The sequence below is a fragment of the Engraulis encrasicolus genome, chromosome 16, assembly GCF_034702125.1.
Source record: "Engraulis encrasicolus isolate BLACKSEA-1 chromosome 16, IST_EnEncr_1.0, whole genome shotgun sequence".
NCBI lineage: Eukaryota > Metazoa > Chordata > Actinopteri > Clupeiformes > Engraulidae > Engraulis > Engraulis encrasicolus.
Window position 1 is genome coordinate 34,899,148 of NC_085872.1, and position 22,331 is coordinate 34,921,478.

General features: G+C 46.4%; 1 protein-coding gene and 5 non-coding genes across 6 annotated transcripts; all 6 read left to right on the forward strand.

Moving 5' to 3' along the window:
* Nucleotides 1-10,045: 10,045 nt before the first annotated feature.
* On the forward strand, nucleotides 10,046-16,223 carry eif4a2 (eukaryotic translation initiation factor 4A2). Its single transcript, XM_063219486.1, has 11 exons — nucleotides 10,046-10,149; nucleotides 11,541-11,598; nucleotides 11,684-11,816; nucleotides 12,280-12,419; nucleotides 12,926-13,094; nucleotides 13,194-13,303; nucleotides 13,665-13,808; nucleotides 14,368-14,505; nucleotides 14,617-14,706; nucleotides 15,102-15,181; nucleotides 15,489-16,223. Exons 1-11 carry the CDS (start codon nucleotides 10,121-10,123, stop codon nucleotides 15,631-15,633), a joined length of 1,236 nt encoding a protein of 411 aa, XP_063075556.1. The 5' UTR covers nucleotides 10,046-10,120; the 3' UTR covers nucleotides 15,634-16,223.
* On the forward strand, nucleotides 10,859-10,938 carry LOC134466684 (small nucleolar RNA SNORD2). Its single transcript, XR_010038386.1, has one exon. It is a non-coding gene; the product is annotated as a small nucleolar RNA SNORD2 (small nucleolar RNA).
* LOC134466683 (small nucleolar RNA SNORD2) lies at nucleotides 12,058-12,130 on the forward strand. The gene has a single exon (XR_010038385.1). It is a non-coding gene; the product is annotated as a small nucleolar RNA SNORD2 (small nucleolar RNA).
* On the forward strand, nucleotides 12,695-12,767 carry LOC134466681 (small nucleolar RNA SNORD2). The gene has a single exon (XR_010038384.1). It is a non-coding gene; the product is annotated as a small nucleolar RNA SNORD2 (small nucleolar RNA).
* Nucleotides 13,373-13,555, forward strand: LOC134466679 (small nucleolar RNA SNORA81). Its single transcript, XR_010038382.1, has one exon. It is a non-coding gene; the product is annotated as a small nucleolar RNA SNORA81 (small nucleolar RNA).
* LOC134466680 (small nucleolar RNA SNORA81) lies at nucleotides 14,094-14,284 on the forward strand. The gene has a single exon (XR_010038383.1). It is a non-coding gene; the product is annotated as a small nucleolar RNA SNORA81 (small nucleolar RNA).
* Nucleotides 16,224-22,331: the final 6,108 nt, after the last annotated feature.

Below are 22,331 nucleotides of genomic sequence, written 5' to 3' on the forward strand. Positions count from 1 at the left end.
GACATTGACAATAATCTTCTCTCTCTCTCTCTCTCTCTCTCTCTCTCTCTCTCTCTCTCTCTCTCTCTCTCTCTCTCGTTCTCTCTTTCTCTCTCTCTCGTACACACTCGCACACATACACGAGCACACACAGACACATACACTCACACACACACACACACACACACACACACACACACACACACACACACACCTAACCTACTCATACATGAATTTACAATTCTTTCTCTGACACATTTACAGCATACACACAGACAATACACACTCACACAGTTTTTCAAACAATAACACACTGATATAGACATGCAGGGCTCTAAATTAACGCAGCCAACCGGCCAAATGCTGGTGAAATTTCTGTTTGGCTTGTAGAGAAGACCAACTTACTAGCCACTTTGACACATTTGTGAGTGTGTGTGTTTGGCTAGTGTGATTAACATCCTTGCCATTTTGGCTGATGATGAAAAAAGTTAATTTAGGGCCCTGTAGACATGTATAATACACACACACACACACACACACACACACACACACACACACACACACACACACACACACACACACACACACACACACACACACACAGTGTGCAATAAGAATACTGACATAATACACAACCACACACACACACACACACACACACACACACACACACACACACACACACACAGCAGCAGCAGCAGATGTACAATCAGTGGTCATAGTAGTAAAGTGAAAGATTGGTAGCCTGGCGACGCCATCCATGTACTCCACCCAAAGATTTTGGCTCCACACATCGTCTGGCAAAAGCCTCGAGCTCGGTTCTCTCAGTGTTTCGCCAATCAGCAAACAGTTGAGAGTGGTGACGTAGAACTCACCCGCGAGCTCCGTTACTGATTGGTTAAGGTAACTATATTCACATTTTCGTTTTGTTATTTGTATGCTTTTGCGACGCTATAACGTAACAGGCATGCTAATAAAGCACAATATGGGTTTTAATTTGAGGTGGAACTTCAATTAATTTAAATGATAGAGTAAGATCAGACCATCTCCCATCGTCCACGGAGACGGATTCCTCATGGCTTTTGCCAGACTGATTGACCGAGTCAACAGTCGGCTATTCGCCCAGGCTAAAAGATTGGGCAAGGAAGCTCAGATTTGGAAAATCATGCCCTGCTGGTGTAGATGCAGATATAGGCCTATTTAAATATTTTTTATGGTCATACGTGAACAGTTGGACAGGAAATTAGGAATTATCATGTTGAACTTCATAGGGGGGGGGTGGGGGGGGGTTATGGTTATTCAACTCTCTCCATCTGGAAATTGTATGACATGCATGGACCTTCAAACAGAGGGTTGCAGCTTTGAATCACTTCCACTCCCCGTCTCACACCATGGCCTTGGGCAAGGCACCAAGTGCCTTGTCAGAAATGACACAAAATGTGTCAGTACTATGTCAGAAATGACACAAAATGTGTTTGCACAGGGTCGATAGCATTTGGAGGTTGGGGTGTGCACATCCACAAAAAAGTTATCCAGGTGCCAGACAAAAGTGGTAGACAGTGTGATGAAGTGGTCCACACACTTGGCATTAGCTCCCAAAAGTATAAACTTTATTTCAATCAACAGGCCAACAGGCCTCAGGCCTGAGGTAGATCCCACTGTTGAATCGAAACAATACCGTTTGTAAATTAAATGAAGTTTATATTTATTTGGTGCTAATTCCCAGTGTGCAGACCACTTCATCATACTTTCCACAGGGACAACACATTTTGTGTCAATTGTTAGATGTGTCAAATCTGTGTAAGAAAGGGGGTAATAATAGTGTAATAACATGGACTCCATGTAACTATTTTTGAGGCTTATTCAAGCCACATTCCTGGATGGTAATGAGTATTTGGCTATGTTGTAAATTTAAAATAAGAATAATTATATTAATAAAAATGTGTATTTTTTTTAACACATAATCTGTCAGGCACAGTATCTTAACTGTATAAAACACATGTTGTGTCACATTCCACACTCTATGTGTTAAAATCACCATACCACAATATGACACATTCCTTCTTAGAGTGCACATTGCTCCAGAGACTGTAACCAATATCCTGTAAATAACTACGTTATTTGTATAAAAGCATCACTTCAGTTAAGTATAATGTACCCTATATGTATGGGTACAGGAAGAAGAGCTTGGAGGACAAGAGACATCCCATGGGGGTACCAGTACTAACTGCTATCACGTGATGTTACTCCATTTCCTGTCAGGAAGCTGACGATGCATAGGCAGATAGCAGTGGAAACACAGACACTTTAAATAGGTTGCTCCACTCCAATTCCAAGTTTTATTTGTATAGCACAGTACGTCTATTTCTATGGTACAGTACAATGTGTTCAGTCATAAGCCCTATTTTTTTTTAAAGCTAAAAACTGTAAAACATATAAAAGATGCAATAGGTGAATGTAATCTGGTGAGAGTAAATCTTCATTCAGCAAGCACAGCAAGAAGGGTCTGAAAAACTTTCTTTAGAAGCTGGCTTCAAATCTGAGTTGCAGCTCACAGTTACACTCTGTCTGTTGACAGCACGCTTTGCATGTTTTCTCTGTCTAGATACCTCCTGTGGTGGGGGGACTTGGGGTCTTGTTTCATCTGTTGACTTGATAGACAAAACTACAGTGTTGAGGGACATTGAATATATTCTATTCTGATATGTCATACCACTGTCACGGACAGAAGAGGACCCAAGAGCGCAAGTTCAAATTCAGAGTTCTTTATTGAGGGGTTCAGGGGGGAAGAGGAGTGAGATGATCGTGAGGTCTTGGGAGGTTCCGGTTCCAGGGGTGCTAGGAGTGCCAGGGGTGTCAGGGGTTCCAGGGGTGCTTGGGGCTCTGGGGTTTTTCCGGGTCCTGTGGGTTACCTGGGCTCCGGGGGTCACCAAATGTCCGGGGGTGTCCAGTCCAAAGTGCTTAGTGTGTGTGTCCCCCAGTGATGGAGCGGCGTATCGGGCTGAGGGTGGTGAAGCGTCTGGGCTCGCTCATCTGGTGGTCGGAGACCTGGGGGAACACACACACACAACAGCAATATGAATGGCAGGCAGAAGTACAGATCAGGGCTGGGCAAATATCGTGGTGAGAGACAGAATCGAGTTACCGGAGGGGCTGAAGATCGGAGGGTAGTCGAGATCCAGAAGGCAGGTCGGGATAGTCGGGGCAGTAGAACAAGGAGGCAGTCAAGAAAGGATCAGAATCACAGACAGGAGTCAGAGCGCAGACAGGCAGGCAGGTTACTGGTCCAGGCATGAAGACGATCTGACAGGGCTTGGCTGAAAAACAGGGCTTGATATACTGGGAGAGGTTAGTGGGGAAATGCAGTGCAGCTGGCAGAGTAATTAGAACAGAGTGAGGCAAGGTGAGGATGGTGAGTGGGAAATGCAGTGCAGCTGGCCAGGTAACAAGAGCAGAGCAGGGCGGAGCCAGGTGGAGCTCGTTAGGCAGAGTAGGGAGAGAGTGAGCAGAGTGGCAGATAATTGAATGCAATGAAGGTTGCTACCAGGGAGAGAGAGTGCTCATGACAGGACCCCCCCTCCAAGGGACGGCCCCAGAAGTCCCAAGAACAACATCATGCCGGGAGGGTGGAGGGGAGCAGGCGGCGGGTCAGAACTCTTCCGAGCGGTCCGAGTGAATATCCTCATCCTCAGAAGGAGCTGGAGGGTCACGGTCGGGAGACAGGACAGGCACTGAGACAGGAGCAGGGTTGGCAGGACGGCTAGGGACCCCTCTTGGACGGCCCCTACGGATTGCAGGCTGATCAGGATGTAGTCGTGGGAAGTCAGTGATGAGGGTCCGGTCCACTATCCTCCTGGCCGGGATCCAGGTCCTCTCCTCTGGACCATATCCCTCCCAGTCAACGAGGTACTGGAGGCCCCTACCCCTTCGCCTAGAGCGGAGCAGCCGCCGGACGGTGAAGACAGGACCGCCATCTACGAGGCGCGGAGGAGGCGGCGCCGGAGCTGCAGGGACCAGGGGACTTTCATGGACCGGCTTGACCTTGGAGACGTGGAAGGTGGGGTGGACCCGCATGGAAGCGGGCAACTGAAGCCGGACTGCTGTTGGACTGATGACTCTCTGCACAGGAAAAGGACCAATGAAGCGAGGGGCCAGCTTTCGTGATTCAACCCGCAGCGGCAGATCCCGGGCAGACAGCCAGACCTTCTGACCAACCCGGTAAGTAGGTGCTGGGGTCCTCCGTCGGTTGGCACCGACGGCGTAGCTGGTTCCAGACTTCAGGAGCACAGTGCGAGCCTGGGCCCAAGTGCGGCGGCAGCGGCGGGCATACGCAAGAGCAGACGGACAGGTGGCATCCGCCTCCTGGCTGGCAAACAGTGGAGGTTGATACCCGTAGACACACTGAAAGGGGGAGAACCCGGTGGAGGAACTGGTGAGTGAATTATGGGCATATTCCACCCAGAGCAGGTGTTGAGCCCAGGCCCGGGGATTTTGGGAGGCCACGCACCTCAGTGCCTTCTCCAGCTCCTGGTTCATGCGTTCAGTTTGGCCGTTTGACTGCGGGTGGAATCCAGACGATAGGCTGGCGGTGGCCCCAAGGAGATGACAGAACTCCTTCCAAAAGGTTGCTGAGAATTGCGGGCCCCGGTCTGACACTATATCCTGGGGTAGGCCATGGATACGAAACACCTGTTCCAGGACCACCTGGGCGGTCTCCTTAGCAGAGGGTAGTTTGGGAAGGGGCACGAAGTGGGTCATCTTACTAAAGCGGTCAACAATGGTAAGGATGACTGTGTGTCCGTCAGAGGGCGGAAGACCCGTAACAAAGTCCAGTGAAACGTGGGACCAGGGCCTCTTGGGTATGAGTAGGGGTTGCAGCAACCCAGCAGGAGGCTGGTTGGGGGTCTTGTTTCGGTTACAAGTGGGACAAGCTCGGATGTATTCTCGGACATCCCGTCTCATCCGCCGCCACCAGAACCGCTGGCGGACCAGATGAAGGGTGCGAGTGATGCCGGGATGACAGGCCAGACGGGATTCGTGCCCCCACTGTATCACAGGTGACCTGAGATTTGCTGGAACAAACAGACGGTTGGGGGCGCTGGTGCTTGGGCCTGGCTGGTCCCGAAGAGCCTCCATGACCTGCTTCTCGATCTCCCAGGTGAGGGCCGCTACGACAAAGTGGCTGGGAAGAATGGGGGCTGTCATGGCAGTGGTCTCGTCCTTCTGAAACATCCGGGAAAGGGCATCAGGTTTGATGTTGAAAGATCCCGGGCGGTAGGAGAGCGTGAAATTGAAGCGGGTAAAGAACAGAGACCACCGCTGTTGACGGGAGTTCAGCCTCCTGGCTGTTTGGATATACTCCAGGTTTTTGTGGTCTGTCCACACTATGAATGGTTCCTTTGACCCCTCTAACCAGTGCCGCCATTCTTCAAGGGCGAGCTTGACAGCCAACAGCTCGCGGTTCCCAATGTCGTAGTTGCATTCAGCAGGGGTTAGCCGACGGGAGTAGAAGGCACAGGGGTGCATCTTGCCATCCTCAGCTGCTCTTTGAGAAAGCACTGCACCCACTCCCACGTCCGAAGCATCTACCTCCACCACAAACTGCCTTGCTGCATCTGGCATCTGGAGGATGGGGGCAGAAGTGAAACGTGTCTTAAGGATATTGAAGGCCTTGTCAGCCGCTGATGTCCATTGGTACGGTTGTTTAGTGCTGGTTAGCGCCGTGAGTGGTGCAGCCACTGTGCTATAGTTTCTGATGAATCTCCTATAAAAGTTTGCAAAGCCCAGGAACTGTTGCAACTTTTTCCGAGACTCAGGAACTGGCCAGGAAGTGACAGCAGACACCTTCGTGAGATCCATCTGAATGCTGCCTTCGGTCACCACATACCCCAGGAATGAAACGGTTTTGGCATGGAACTCGCACTTCTCTGCCTTCACGAAAAGAGAGTTCTCCAGCAGGCGGCGCAGGACCAACTGGACGTGGTGCGTGTGTTCTGACAGAGTCTTTGAGAATATTAAAATATCGTCAAGGTACACAAATACGAACGTATTTAGCATGTCCCTGAGGATATCATTCACTAGGGCTTGAAAAACTGCTGGGGCATTGGTGAGGCCGAAGGGCATGACGAGATATTCATAGTGGCCTGTTGGTGTGTTGAACGCTGTCTTCCATTCGTCTCCCTCCCTCACCCGCACCAGATGGTAGGCATTGCGAAGGTCCAGCTTTGAGAATACGGTGGCTCCCTGCAGCAGTTCGAAGGCAGACGAAAGTAAGGGCAGTGGGTAGCGATTCTTAACCGTGATGTCGTTCAGACCCCGGTAATCTATGCATGGACGAAGAGAACCGTCCTTCTTACCGACAAAGAAGAATCCCGCTCCTGCGGGGGAAGATGACGGTCTGATTATCCCGGCGGCAAGAGAGTCATTAATGTAGTCCTCCATGGCCTTTCTTTCCGGGGCAGACAGTGAATAAAGACGACCCTTGGGAGGTGCTGTGCCAGGCAGGAGATCAATCGCGCAGTCATAGGGTCTGTGTGGGGGTAGAGATGTCGCCTTGGATTTGTTGAACACCTCTTTCAGGCTGTGGTAACAGGCCGGAACATTGGATATGTCGGGGGTAGCGCCAGATATTTCCCGGTGAACGGGCAGGGTGGCCCCCCTTAAACAGGTCTGGTGACAACTCCTTCCCCACTCACGGACTGTTCCGGTCTCCCAGTCGATGTGGGGGTTGTGCTGACAGAGCCACGGGTATCCAAGGATGAGTGGTTGGCCGGGTGAGTGTAGGAGGTGAAACTGGATGGACTCCTGGTGGTTTCCTGACAGCAGGATTGTCACAGGGGCGGAGATGTGAGTGACAGTGCCAAGATGATGCCCATCCAGGGCTCGTGCAGGAATGGGTTGTGTCAGTTGATGATGGTTCACGCCCAGTTGCCGTGCAAGCTCAGGGTCCATGATGTTTGCTTCAGCTCCGGAATCCACAAGGGCAGCCAACGTATGAGTGGTGTCGGAAAGCTGAAGGCGGAGATGAAGCAGGGTTTTTCGGATGGAGGGAGACTGAAGATTTGTTGAGCTCACCCGGATCTCCCTTACACCTGGTGAGCTGCGGCTTTTGCCGGACAAGTGGCGACACGGTGATTTTCACCACCACAGTAGAGGCAAAGGTTGGAGCTTAGACGGCGTCGACGCTCCTCGGGAGTCAGAGAGGCACGGCCAATCTCCATGGGCTCAGGCTGATTGAGTTGGCTTTGGGACTTGACAGGCAGGGGCTGGACAGAGGAGGTATCGACCCGAGTGCGGATGGCAGGTTGACTGAGACGGCCCTTCTCCCTCCTCCGGGTCTGTATACGGCGGTCAATGCGGACGGCAAGGTCAATAGCGGCATCAAGCGTTGAGGGCGGGTCATGGGAAACAAGCTCGTCTTTGATATAGTCCGCCAGGCTGTGGAGGAAGGCTTGCACCAGTGCCTCTGGGTTAAACGAGCTTCGACTGGCCAGGGTACGAAAGTCAATGGAGAAGTCTGCTACTGTCCTATTGCCCTGACGGATGGTGAGCAGAGCTTGTGACGCTTCGGCTGTTGGCGAGCCAAGGTCAAAGACCTTTAACATCTCCTCCTCAAAGGCACTGAAGGAGGCACAGGCTGGGGTTTGTCGGTCGAATTCCGCCGTTCCCCACAACCGAGCTCGACCGGTGAGATGTGTGATGACGTACCCCACCTTGGCTCCCTCTGTTGAGAAAGTCCTGGGCTGTAGTGCGAACTGGATTCGGCAGCTGCTCAAGAATGGTCTTACTTGCTTCTGGTTTCCATCAAAACGTTCTGGGTTCCCAATCTTTGGTTCAGGAGCGTGGGGATCTGGTGGCAGCACTGCCGGGCCTGCAGCATTGGGACCTCCAGCGGAGGGATGAAGGAGTGTCGGTGGTACAGGAACAGAAGAACCAGGGGTGGGTGCAGGTGGAGTAGCCGGATTTGAGAGTAGTTGCAGGGCTTGGGCTAGCTGTTGTTGCTGCAGTTGAAACTGTTGCTGTTGCAGCTGAAACTGTTGCTGCTGCTGCTGAAGCTGTTGCTGCTGCTGCTGAAGCTGTTGCTGTTGCTGCTGGATCTGTTGTTGCTGCTGGTTGACTAGCTGGAGAAGGGAAACGATGTCGCCAGCCATCCGATTGATGTCTCCCTCAGTGCGTTCCAGTCGCTGTAGGGCAGTCATCTCTGGCTCTTCCTCCATCGTGGTCAGGGAGTGCGCTGGGTCCATGATGGTCAGATCGTTCTGTCACGGACAGAAGAGGACCCAAGAGCGCAAGTTCAAATTCAGAGTTCTTTATTGAGGGGTTCAGGGGGGAAGAGGAGTGAGATGATCGTGAGGTCTTGGGAGGTTCCGGTTCCAGGGGTGCTAGGAGTGCCAGGGGTGTCAGGGGTTCCAGGGGTGCTTGGGGCTCTGGGGTTTTTCCGGGTCCTGTGGGTTACCTGGGCTCCGGGGGTCACCAAATGTCCGGGGGTGTCCAGTCCAAAGTGCTTAGTGTGTGTGTCCCCCAGTGATGGAGCGGCGTATCGGGCTGAGGGTGGTGAAGCGTCTGGGCTCGCTCATCTGGTGGTCGGAGACCTGGGGGAACACACACACACAACAGCAATATGAATGGCAGGCAGAAGTACAGATCAGGGCTGGGCAAATATCGTGGTGAGAGACAGAATCGAGTTACCGGAGGGGCTGAAGATCGGAGGGTAGTCGAGATCCAGAAGGCAGGTCGGGATAGTCGGGGCAGTAGAACAAGGAGGCAGTCAAGAAAGGATCAGAATCACAGACAGGAGTCAGAGCGCAGACAGGCAGGCAGGTTACTGGTCCAGGCATGAAGACGATCTGACAGGGCTTGGCTGAAAAACAGGGCTTGATATACTGGGAGAGGTTAGTGGGGAAATGCAGTGCAGCTGGCAGAGTAATTAGAACAGAGTGAGGCAAGGTGAGGATGGTGAGTGGGAAATGCAGTGCAGCTGGCCAGGTAACAAGAGCAGAGCAGGGCGGAGCCAGGTGGAGCTCGTTAGGCAGAGTAGGGAGAGAGTGAGCAGAGTGGCAGATAATTGAATGCAATGAAGGTTGCTACCAGGGAGAGAGAGTGCTCATGACAACCACAGAATAAGCTACCTACCAAATTGGCTTGTGACACTGAAACCGCCAAGTTTTGCCAGCATTTGGCCCGTTGGCAGGTGCCAGTGTCAAGCCCTGGACAGTACGTATTGTCAATTGCATGACAGTAGGCTATGACACTTTTTAACCACAGGTGATGCTGGTAAATTGTAATGTATGGCATAGTTGGGTTGTGATTTACAATTGCTTTTTGGCAGAGGTGACTCTAGGTTCAGCTGGGCCCCCAAGCGAAATGTCAAAGGAATAAACATTTGAAAGAAATTTGGCACTATAGTGTAGCAAAGTGTAAGCTGCCTGTTATTCACCATCCAGGGGCGGCCTCGCTCCAAGCGGCACTGCCTAGCCTGGTGACAAGATTCACCTCTGCTCTTTGGACTTATAATGTCTTGGCAGACAGTAAAGAGTCTCTTGCTCTTAGGGGGTGCATGCAGTCAGTGCATTGACCATGGCTTGGTTGCAGCTGGGATTATACAGCTTGGTGAAATGGTGAAAGCTGCAATGTTTTTTTAATAATCTATTGTCAGCTACTGCGGCATCTCAAAGTACCGATGCAACTACACAGTATATAAAGAGTTTATCTGCATCATGCCAACAAGTCAGACTAGGCTCCACCTGAACTGCTTATCAGCACTTTTTACTCCATTTGGTTTGGAATAGAATGTACCGGTAAGAGAGGAGGGACTGTCCTGGCCTTAGAACCGAACCACCTACGCCGATTTCACCAGGACCACATGCTTTAGTACTCCACCATTGCTGCAATATCCTTCCGCGTGTGTATGTAGTACACAAAAGTGGCTAATATTGTAAATGCATACGCAACAGATTTGTGATACATAATTGGAATACAATCAAAATAATAGAATAGAAATATATTTATCACATGTGCAATTAAACGGTAACCCATTAGCTAAAAGGGTTGACCCTATCAGAAATATAGTTCCGGTCACATAAAACCATCTGCGTTCCCATATTGCTCCTTTCCACTTGGATGCCAAAGTCGGGATCAGATCATGTCTAGCAGTTCTGCTGAATTCAATAGGTAATTCTGGTTTTATTTTTTCTCTTCGTGTGTTGTGTGGGCTGCTGTGTTGTACTTTACACCGCCGCCCTGTTTTACTCATGAATCAAGGTATCTGCAAGTTGGTATGTTGTCTTTTTAGCCATGATACACTACGGGGCCAATGTGGGTTTGCGCCATTGCAAGCTAATCGAATGCATGGGTTGTGCGTAGCTAGTTTAGCGTAGCTTATGCAACCCAAATTACATTCGTGCGTGAACGAAACTACACCGGTCGGTATGTTTGTGCATTAGAACTCTATGTGCATTCATCCGGAGTTGGAAATGTACACCAAAGTTGCTACGCTAGCTGCTGTGCTCATGTAATCTATTTATAGCTGGCTAACGCTAGCTTGATACGTATGACATTACCAGCCAGTTTAGCTCACTAGGAATTGCATGGCATGTTACACCCACCGTGGCCCAGTAGTGTGCTGAGCTTTGGAATGTGCTATCATCTGTAAGGCCGTAATGGTTTCGTGGCACCGCGATTGTTTTTGTCCCTCTTTCGGAGTGGAATTCTCGTGTAGAGAGTGTTCCTCTTTTTAGAACTTCGCATTTTAGCTCTGCGGTTGGTTTAGCTTGCCCAGGTGTAACGTTAGCATGGTCGTCATCTTAATGTCGGTAGTATCGGCCGTGCTTTCACGCCATAGTTGGCATTGTAATCCTGTCGTATATCCCTTTGGGGCGCGTGGTGAAATGATGGCATACCATCTTTCGGGACTGACATTTATCGTGGAGATGTCTTTTATTTATTATGCACTGATCACACACGCGCGCCTCGCCATCCACGTGGCGCGTGAAGGATCTGGCCACGGAACTCAAGGTAGCCAACATCAACGCTGAGCCTGACAAACATCACAACTTGAACATTTCAAGCATAGCAGTTTATCTAACCAAAGGTCCAGTTGTTCAAACGGTAGATTTATTATAAGTTGATGTCTTGGCTTCTACAAGTTGTATGTTTGTATGTTTTTTTTTTCCCCTGATGGCTTTAACCCCTTAATGCGCACCGTACCTCCTGTGGCACGCTGTAATAGTCATTGAAATGTAACTACCATAGCACTACAATACTATGACACAACACAGGCCCTTTAGGAATGCACCACGACTTGGTCATTACCATACTGGTAACAACAAATATATAAAGCCGCATCTTAAGGGGTTAAGGTGTGTTGCATGTTGCACGTGTGTTTGGAATAACTTCTAGGCACTTGTCAGACTGATTGCCTGTTGCTCACGAGAGAAATTGAAAGTGATCTGAGTGACCACCTGCCCAAAGGGCATTATGGAAATGCAATACAGTAGTTAGTGTCTACATGCATGTAGCACCATACTGATTCATGTTGTTTTGGTTTGGTGCCGTCATTGCAGTTCAAGAGAGCCAGACCATGGAGGCCCAGAGGGGATGGAGCCAGATGGCATCATCGAGGTGAGAACTTTGCAACTGGCGAGGCAGCACATGTGGGCCTCTTGAAATGAGTATTGTGAGCTATAACGTGAATTTGTCCCCACAGAGCAACTGGAATGAGATTACGGATAACTTCGATGACATGGCCTTGAAGGAGACACTTCTAAGGGGAATATATGCCTATGGTTTTGAGAAGCCCTCAGCTATTCAGCAAAGAGCAATTATTCCTTGCATCAAAGGTATGTAGCTGGTTTCTGCAGTTCAGTGTTAGAAAACAACCCTAGTACTGCAGGTATTTGGTTATAGTTTGTAAGATTGATTTAAAAAAAAAAAAAAAAACATGACCAACATGCGTGTGTAAGCATCCGATGAAACGTTCGCAAAAAAAGATGGCAAATGTTTTCAGTATTCAACAAACATTATTTTTAATTATAGCTTACTAACTTTGCCTAGAAATTGGTTAATTCCAATAGAATCCGAGTGTGAAATGATGGCATATCATCTTTCGGGACTGAGAGCCTTGATGTCAACCTTTTTACACTGCTGATCGCACTCTTTTCTCAGAATAAGAACTTCTAACCTGATCAAAGTACTACTTGCAAGAGTTGTGCAGCCACTTTATGTGTATGGAATTTCAAAGTAATTTGAAGGGCCCCACTTAACGATCCACCTGTGCATTCTTATTTGTCTGCCTTTTGTTAGGATATGACGTTATTGCGCAAGCTCAGTCTGGCACTGGCAAGACGGCCACGTTTGCCATCTCCATCCTGCAGCAGCTGGATATTGAGCAGAAGGAGACCCAGGCTCTAGTGCTGGCCCCCACCAGAGAGCTGGCTCAGCAGGTATGCCGTACCTGAGGTCACTTTCCCCTGAAGTGATTCAAACCAAGGCGGCACATTTGACAAATTTCAAAACATCAAGGTACTACTCGTAATCTGTTCACTCCCATCCCGTTACTGGTTATGCCAAGATTTTTCTCAGAGCTTTTTCTTCTCTTTCTTCACTCTTTCTGTTGTTTAATGTTTGCAGGAAATTTGAACAAAATCACACCCACTCATTGGCATCATGCAGTGTGCTGGTTATTGTTGGAAATTTGGTTCATTCAAATGCAATCTGAGTGTGAAATGATGGCATATCATCTTTCGGGACTGACAGCCTTGATGACAACCTTTTTCTATTGCTGATCGCACTCTTGATCGTTCGACTGAGTAACTGGCTGGTTGCATCCTAACAACTTGGGAGACCACCACTAACTCAATCTGTTACTTGTTTTCAAACATTGTGGGATGTGCCAATTATTAGCAACCCGGCAGAGTGGCTTGAGCAATTGTCCTCTTTTCCTCTGCAGATCCAAAAGGTAATCTTGGCTCTTGGGGACTACATGGGAGCCTCCTGCCATGCCTGCATTGGTGGCACCAATGTCCGTAATGAAATGCAGAAGCTCCAGGCTGAGGCCCCCCACATCGTGGTGGGTACCCCTGGCCGTGTGTTCGACATGTTGAACAGACGCTACCTGTGTGAGTACTGTATGGGATGCTTGTGAGGGACCATAAGCACGGGTATTTGTATGGTAGATCTGTAAACATGTGGGCTTTTTTTGTTTGGTTTTTTTGCAGCTCCCAAGTGGATCAAGATGTTCGTCTTGGATGAAGCTGATGAGATGCTGAGTCGTGGATTTAAGGACCAGATCTACGAGATCTTCCAAAAACTAAGCACAAATATTCAGGTAAATATGACTTGGATACATTAGTTTTGTCTCAGAGAAACAAACCAATCTGTTTTAATATCTGTAAATTCCTTCTGCTCAAAAGAACAGTGCTAAAACTGCATAGTTCAGGTTTTTCCTGTTCTATGCAGTAATGCCAGTACTGTTGCACAGTGGACGGAGATAAATATTGCCCTGCACCGGAAATGAAACTTGGCTGGACCTCTTTCTTAATGTCCAGTGGCCATTGTTTCAAGGTCCAGCGCTACATCAAATTTGCCTCTTATACGAGTAGTTAACCATGATGAAGTGTCCAGTGAATGTAGCAATTACACTTAGGGTTTTTAATTATATGCATATTGCTATTGGACTGATTCCCCAGGTGGTACTCCTCTCGGCTACCATGCCTGCTGATGTGCTGGAGGTGACCACAAAATTCATGCGGGATCCAGTTCGCATCCTGGTGAAGAAGGAGGAGCTTACCCTCGAGGGTATCAAACAGTTCTACATCAATGTAGAAAGAGAGGTGAGCACTGGCAGTCTGTAACAATCTATGATGTGGGAAGCGATCCGTTTACGCAGTTGTACTTAGTAAAAAATTAAATGTTTTCCAAAAGGAAGTTGTTGCTTGGACTAGGTTTTTGCCTCTGCTAGAAATGCCTCTATGCACAATTATAATCTGTTCTTGCCTATGACATTTTGCTCTGAAAGGGTGACTCATCTCGCATCACAATCAGTTGATGTATGGAAGTGGCAGTCCCATTCTTGTTGTTCCAAATGTTGATGTGGTAAAGCTGTGATGGCACGAGTTCCCTTCTTTCCAAAAAGCATCCTGCTAAAATCACCACTGTAAAGCCTTTAAGGCTCTACATTTGGTGTTAATGACAGCAGCGATTTATTTCAAAAGAAGGGAGAGAAAAAGCATGACGTCGGAAATGAGGGGAGGAGGGACCTCTTTCTTAATGTCCAGTGTCCTCATCCTCGAGATTCTGTGCAACAAAATACTGACGAGGAAGAAAACCAGTTTTGAAGGTACCTGAATTATCTTCAATCTTCTAACGAGACGTCTTGCATTGTTTGAACAGGAATGGAAGCTGGATACACTGTGCGACTTGTACGAGACCCTAACCATCACTCAGGCTGTCATTTTCTTGAACACGCGAAGGAAAGTAGACTGGCTGACGGAGAAGATGCATGCTCGAGACTTCACGGTGTCTGCCCTGGTAATGCCAAACTCAATAATTGACGCAACGTATGAATATGAACTAAGTGCTTTGGTGCCACATCTTGCGATGACCCAAATGAAAATCTGAATGCATGCTTGTGTTTTGTAGCACGGGGACATGGATCAGAAGGAGCGAGACGTCATCATGAGGGAGTTCAGATCTGGCTCCAGCCGCGTGCTCATCACTACAGACTTGCTGGTGAGCCATTTGTTTACTTACGGTGTTATGTAGTATACCCTGATGTTTGGATTTCAGATGAAATGTTTGGATAGACCTAAAATGATGGCCTTGCGCAAATCCTTAACCTCCTTCAAGCACAGAGGCACAGTTATTTTCAACTAATGAACTTTCGCGTGTATATAGCAGGGCATCAAGAAAATGAAGTGTTAAGCTGTATAACTGGGGGATTCATGATGCACCGTAGTTATGACTGGCAGATTGGTAAACACGTTCTTGTCTGTACTCCATAATGTATTTCTGTCCAACCCCTTGGCGTTGGACAACACATGGCTACAGACAGATGACTAGACACTCATCTTAAGCATTTGCTAACATTTTTTTTTTTTTTCCCTTCTCCCCCCCCTTCCCCTCAGGCCCGTGGCATTGACGTGCAGCAGGTGTCTCTTGTGATTAACTATGACCTTCCAACCAACCGTGAGAATTACATTCATAGGTGAGTGAACAAGAATTTTGTGCCTTCATTCATTTAAAAAAAACAAAGGGAGTGTGTGGACACTTGCTCCTGTTCTTTTTTTCCATTGAATATTTTCAAGCTATTTGGATAGGGAATAGCGTGAAAGCGGTAACTGAGAAATTAAAAGGCAAAATGGAGCAAATGTGTGTTCTTTGCTATAGTTTGAGCGTTTTGGCCTGTACCTATATTTTTGATAACTTGAGCTCACTGAAGGCTGACATTGGAAAAAAAGGAAAACGCTTTATGGAATGTTAACTTTTTTCCTTTTTGGTTTTGTTTTATCCAGGATTGGACGTGGTGGCCGTTTCGGCAGAAAAGGTGTCGCCATTAACTTTGTGACTGAAGAGGACAAAAGAATTCTACGCGATATAGAGACTTTTTACAATACTACAGTTGAGGAGATGCCGATGAACGTTGCTGATCTGATTTGAATCCTCGAGGTCCTTAAATGCAGGTATAGCTATTGAATAATCACTTGCATTGCGCTTTTTGTCGAAGGAATACCCCTATTCTCAATGCTGGCTGTGGACAAGACTTCTCTCAAAATTTGAAAAAAGTGACGTGAATTTATTTTGCAGAAGGTTGTAGAATCGAATCAGTACAGTTTGACTGCTGGTGCGGTATGCAAAACATGAGGTCTTTAAATGTATTCTTTATCAGGTATTTTTTTCCTAGTTCATTAAATATGTATGTATTAGATGTACTTCACCATTTGGTAATTTACTTGTGGACTAAAAGATATAAGTGTTGCATTAAATCTGCCAATTATGTTATGCTAACATTTTGTGCAGTTCAATATGGATCATTCTGACTTTTCAGTAATATACAAGCACTTTTTAGTTAGTTTTGTGGAATGTATTAATTTAATTGTATATCTGGATAAGCTTTTTTGTTTTTTCCTTGTATGTTGTCTTTTTTGGTTTGAAATCCTCTGAAGATGGGCCATAAATGCTACACTTCAGTTCATGCCTGTTATTTTGAAGTATTTGACCCATTTTAAAATAAAAGAGGATGATGTTGACTCTTGTGTCCTGGTTTACTTTGCTTTAAATCTTCCATGGTTTAAAATGCTGAATGGGGAGCTTGAACCATACAGGGGAATTTGTTGACCTTGGTTAAGCTTTTGGGAGTCCACATTTGTGCCAGTATCAGCCATGCTGAATGAGTACATTGGTGGCAGTGAAAAGTATGTGTACAGGATGTAGCAAACTATGTAACTGGGATATGGATCATACAAAAAACAACCTTGGAGCTTTGGTTCGATGAAATGGCAGTCATTGATTTTCGGTAGCTAAACTGCAATGAATGAAATTGTCATTAAGTGGTTCTCGTAAAGCCCATTGTATCAAGATTTTAGTGTACCGGTATACTTTTTGTCCCTTTTTACAGCAAAACTAATCAAAACCAAACTCCATGCTAGGACCTACTTTTTTATCTTTAGATATTTTAAAGTGAGCACGTCCTGCTTCACGTCAATTGGAATGTAGCTGTACTAGCTGGGTAGAAGAACTGCAGGCCTGTAAACATGTGGTAGTAATGGTGAGCCTCAGTGTAGTTGCTGGGGTCGGTGGGGTGAATTTGTCTTTGTGGGTGGTCTGAAATTCAAATTAACATGTTGAAGTTCACTGGCCTATGGTGTGCTTAGGGTAGATAAAGACAAACTGGCTCTGCTTCAATAACCTAGGGAGAGTGGTATACTGACCTAAACTGCACCCAATAATTCAATTTCAGGTACTTATCCCATAATAAAACGAGCTGGGAATGCCATTTCTACAAGCCATTTCCTGTGCTGCTCACTAGTGGTCATTGTGTAGTTCAAAAGATAAAAAGGAAATCCTACTGATTTCTCCAAGGCAAGTCAATACATGCGCATGCATATTCCGGCCAAAGCTGCCGTCTACTTGACATTCCAAAGCTTGTCTGATTTATCCAAGCAAATGAGGGAACTCTCGACAATTCAACTTTTAACTCCTGCAATGTAACTCAACCTGTTCTCATATCCCCTTCAAACTTTCCATTTATCCTCACCACCTCTAGGCACCATGTAAGCACCATGACCAAGGACTGTTTACATACTTGGACCCCAAGATAATGTATGTTATCTGACCACAATTGATCAAAAAGTGGTGTTCTCTGAACATTTTGCCTCTGCATCCATGCAAAAGTGGGTTTGCATGCCAACATGTCAAGTCAAGTCAAGTTTATTGTCAATTTCTTTACATGCACTGGTCATACAAAGAATTTGAAATTGCGTTTCTTGCTCTCCCATGCAGACATAGACTAATCTAGGTAAGGACATAGACAGTATAGACATAGACAGTACTCATACATGGACATAGACAGTATGGACGTAGACATTGCTCATACAGACATTTAAAGTGCAAGACTGGACAACAGAAGACTTGTAGAGAACATACATTAAGAGGAGGTATTTTGTTGTTCTTTTTCCTAAAAGTCCTTTATAGCGTTCTGACATAGTAATAGTAGCATTTGAAGAAATAAATAATTAAAAAAGGTTTTTATTTAAATACACCAGCAGCAGTATGTGTGTGTGTGTGTGTTTGTATGTGTTTTGTGTGCGTGTGTGTGTGTGCGCGTGTGTGTGTGTGTATGTGTATGTGTGTGTGTGTGTGTGTGTGTGCGCGCGCGTGTGTTTAGTGCAGGTAGAAAGTGCGGTGTGTGCGTCTGTGTGTGTGTACCTGTGTATGTGTGTGTGTGTGTGTGTGTGTGTGTGTGTGTGTGTATGTGTGTGAGTATGAGTTGTGTGTCAGTGTGTGTATGTTTGGGTTTAGTGCAGAAAGTGCAGTGTGCTTGTGTGTGTGTGTGTGTGTGTGTGTGTGTGTGTGTGTGTGTGTGTGTGTGTGTGTGTGTGTGTGTGCATGTGTATGTTTTGAGTTAGTGCAGGTTGAAAGTTCAGTCACAGATGGAGTAGTGCAGGTGGAGTGTTCAGTCGCAGATATGGTGGTGGGGATGAGGGGGGGGAGCGTTGTCAGTGGCCTGGCTGGCTAGAGGCTGACAGTGAAGGGAGAGTGGGTTGAGTGTTCAGTATCTTGATTGCTTGATGCATCGTGCTGCTTGTAAGCCTGGTGGTACGGGAACGGAGGCGCCTGTACCTCTTTCCAGAGGGCAGGAGGCTGAACAGTTTGTGTGCAGGGTGGCTTGTGTCTTTGATGATCATCAGTGCTTTTCGGGTGAGGCGTGCGGTGTAAATGTCCTGCAGGGAGGGGAGTGGTACTCCAATGATCTTCTTCGCTGTGTTCACAACACGCTGGAGTGTCTTCCTGTTTTTCTCCGTGCAGCTTCCTCCCCACACTGTGATGCAGCTGGACACGACGCTCTCTATGGTTCCTCTGTAGAATGTTGTCATGATGGAGGGTGTAGCACTTGCCTTCTTTAGTTTGCGCAAGAAGTAGAGACGCTGATGGGCCTTCTTCGCCAGTGATGTAGTGTTGGTGGTCCAAGAGAGGTCGTCGCTGATGTGCACTCCAAGGAACTTGGTGCTGCTCACTCTCTCCACAGCATCACCGTCGATGGTCAGTGGTGGCAGTTGTTTTTGGACCCTCTGAAAGTTGACAACAATCTCCTTGGTCTTGTTGACATTCAGCAGGAGGTTGTTTTCCAGATCTGCCGTGTTGACCAAGGTATCGCTATCATTGACTTGTTCATAAGCATGAAACAAATTCATGTGTAATCAGTGTGTGTGACACGAGAGTTTGTATGTGGTCCTTACAGTGATGCCAAAGGTGTATGTATATATGGCTAGGTATCAATAGATGATACCCTTTTGCATTGCGTCATAAGCCTGACTGCCTAGACCTAAACCTTTCCCTAAATTTGACTGACTGAAACATGCTTGTCCCATGGTGGCCTTTACCCAAGGGGGCCAGAACGAGTTTTCAAGTGGTGGTGCATTTTTCTTTTTTCGTTCCTTATTTCTTAAATGGACACTGAGATTTTTAGTTGTTTATTTCCAGAATTCATGCTGCCCATTCACTAATGTTACCTTTTTTATGAATACTTACCACCAGCATCAAATTCTAAGTATTCATTATGACTTGAAAAATTGCACTTTTCATACATGAAAAGGGAGATCTTCTCCCAGGTCCGCCATTTTGAATTTCCAAAAATGGCCATTTTTAGCTGCAATAATGACTGTACTTGGACCATACTAGAAAATATTTGTTTAATACTTGGTAAACTTTCATGTAAATATCAAATTTGGCTATGGGGATCCAAGTGCACCACTGCATCCCCCTTTCCGGCACCTATGCCTTTACCTTTTGGGCTCTATGAGGCCGATGCAAGGGCGAGGGGCAGTCATATTTATGGGCATAGTGTGAGCCTTTGAAAAAGGTTTTGATTAAAATACAAGCTAGTATGATGCAAAAGTCAAATTCTCTTTTGATCGGTCAATGTGTCAACATGCGACAAAATAGGCAGAGAGAAAACAAGAGGAGAATGTAGAATCAAAGTTGTGAGACTGTAGACTTTTCACATGTACGACACTTTCAGGGTCACACCACCTCTGCCGTGACCTTTGACCTGCAGTGTTACTCACTCACTTACTTGCTGACTCAGTTACAGTACATGCATGTCTATAATGACAATTCTTGCTGGCCCAACCGTGGCCAACCGGTGGGGGCACTCGCCTGCCATGCGGCTGACCCGGTTTTGATACCCGGCCCGAGTCCTTTGCCGACCCCTCCCTGTCTCTCTCCCAATCCGCTTCCTGTCCACCTCTCACACTGTCCTGTCAAATGAAGTCGTAAAAGACCAAAAGAAAAAAGAAAGAATTCTTGCTTTGTATACCTTTTAATGAACTCAACAAGTACCATCCTCTATGCCAACTCAGGCCCAGGGACCATATCCGGCCTGCTGAGCCATTTCATCTGGCCCGCAGAGCTTGTGCAAGAAAGACCACTCTTACCCAACATTCTTAAAATGGCTACCCAATACAGGGGTCTTTGGGCTTTGACATTAACCAAGGATGTATTCATCAATGAAATAGTCAAAAAGTTACGTTGACGTAGATTATTTGTTATTTCTGGCACAAGTTGCCAGTATTGTGAACCCAAATGTGACCAAAATAATTGTCCACGTATACTCTATGTATGTATGCAGTGCCCATCAACAGGACATTGTTTGGTGTCTGTAATGCAGTGCCAGTCCAGTTAATGATTGGCTGTTAATTGCAGTTGTTATTCATAGGTGAAACAGCCTCCACCCCTAACTTGTGTTCTCAAAGTTGTTTGACATTTTATAAATAGGAGGCAGCTGTCTATTGAAAGCTGCAAAGTAAAGAGATATCGGGTTTCTGAAGTGCAGTCTGTAGGGGGAGCATCATGATTTGAAACAAACCAAAACAAAAAAGAAAACACAAACCTCTTATACACATTCTTTGGAAGCCGCGTTGTTGAATTTTAACCCAACATGGCAACATTACATTTTTTTTGGTCAAATTTAGAATTGGTGAAACACGAGACAAAATTAGAGAAAGAATTAGAAAGTATATTTTGTGAGTTCGTGAGATGAATTCAAAACCAATCAAGAACACAGTTTTCTTGAGTTTCCATGTATCTCTTGAGTTTTCTAGCATTTCCAGCATGTGGCAGCACCATACAGCAGTCCCACTTTGCACCACTGTAAAGCATACAAGTCTTTATGTGTCTTGAATATGTGGTAGCTACTCACAGAGGTCACAAATCACATCACTGTTAAGTAGCATGTGTGATTATTTTACATGCACTATACTGTAGTGTGTGTCAACGTGTTGAAAGGGTCTTTGTCCTACTTTTGTATGTAGGCCTACTTCTAAGTATTTTGTGAAGTATTCCCAACTTACAATTACTGTAGGCTACAACCACAAAAAAAAAATTCAACTATGATTTAACCTCATGGAATACAGTACTTTGAAGTGGACACTTAACCTTGAACAGCCATCGTTTGTACAACATGCTGTGGATTTACAGCATGTGATTCAATTCACTGAATAACTTGCCTAACTAGCTATTGACAACCAGATTTTGACAAATTGATGCAGAGGCAACAAGTTAAATCATTAAGCATTAAAACATCTATCAGCATTCCACATCCTTCTGCGTCCACATTACTATAGTAAATGAAAGGTGATTAAATGTAAATATCAGACATTATCTTTCCATAGAGTTTAAGTCACAGGGCATTGCACCACTGCAGGTGTGTATGCTACTGGAGGTCAATGAAAAAAGATGCCTTAGAGCTGGCAGGTTGGCTTATTTAGCAAAACCAGACAAAGAACGTTGTGGCTGTGTGTACCTTAGCACTTGCTGTGCCTTAATTGTGCCAATTCAGTTAAGCACATGTTAGGCCAAATGAAAACAAACATAAGCCTTGTGCATATAATGAACAATAGTGAGCCACTTAGTTAGTGTTACCAAAGAGGCTTGAGACAAGAGGGCTTACTCACGTCATAACAGCGTAGTACGAAATGATGGCGAGGGGAGTACGGAAATTGTATTCTTCTTCTACGGTCAGTAGTGGAGGCATGGTCGGAGTGTGGAACAGGTCATAGGACAGCGTGAATGTCTGTCAGCTGTCCTTAATTACCCCCAGCATTACTGCTGACCAACAGCTGCAGTTAATTTGGCCACAAATTATCCATCATGGTGTCGCCCCCACTGACCATGCGCAAGGGAGTACGGAGATTGTATCCATCGCACCCACTGACCAATGACCATGCGCAAGGGAGTTAATTTTCCATCCACTCGTGTCCTCAGGCAACGCAATGCATTTCCCCCCGAGAGATTGTTCTTATGTTGAGTTTCTTTGGTTGAAACCAAGGAGAGTAGAGACAGGAGGGCTTACTGACGTCATAACAGCGTAGTATGAAATGATGGCGAGGGGAGTACGGAAATGTTATTCTTCTTCTATGGTCAGTATGGGGCACCTAAGTCACGCCCTTCTACTTCCGATCCATGGGGCTGGAGCTCTCAAAATTTTGAATTGGAGTTAACGGAGTGAGTCAAGCTAAATCCTCATCCCGTTTGGCATGTGCTCCGGATTTCACATATGATGACAGTAAATTTGAAAGGTTTGGTTTTGCGTCGTAAGACCACTCATTTTCGACACGCAAGAAACGTTATTTTAGCTT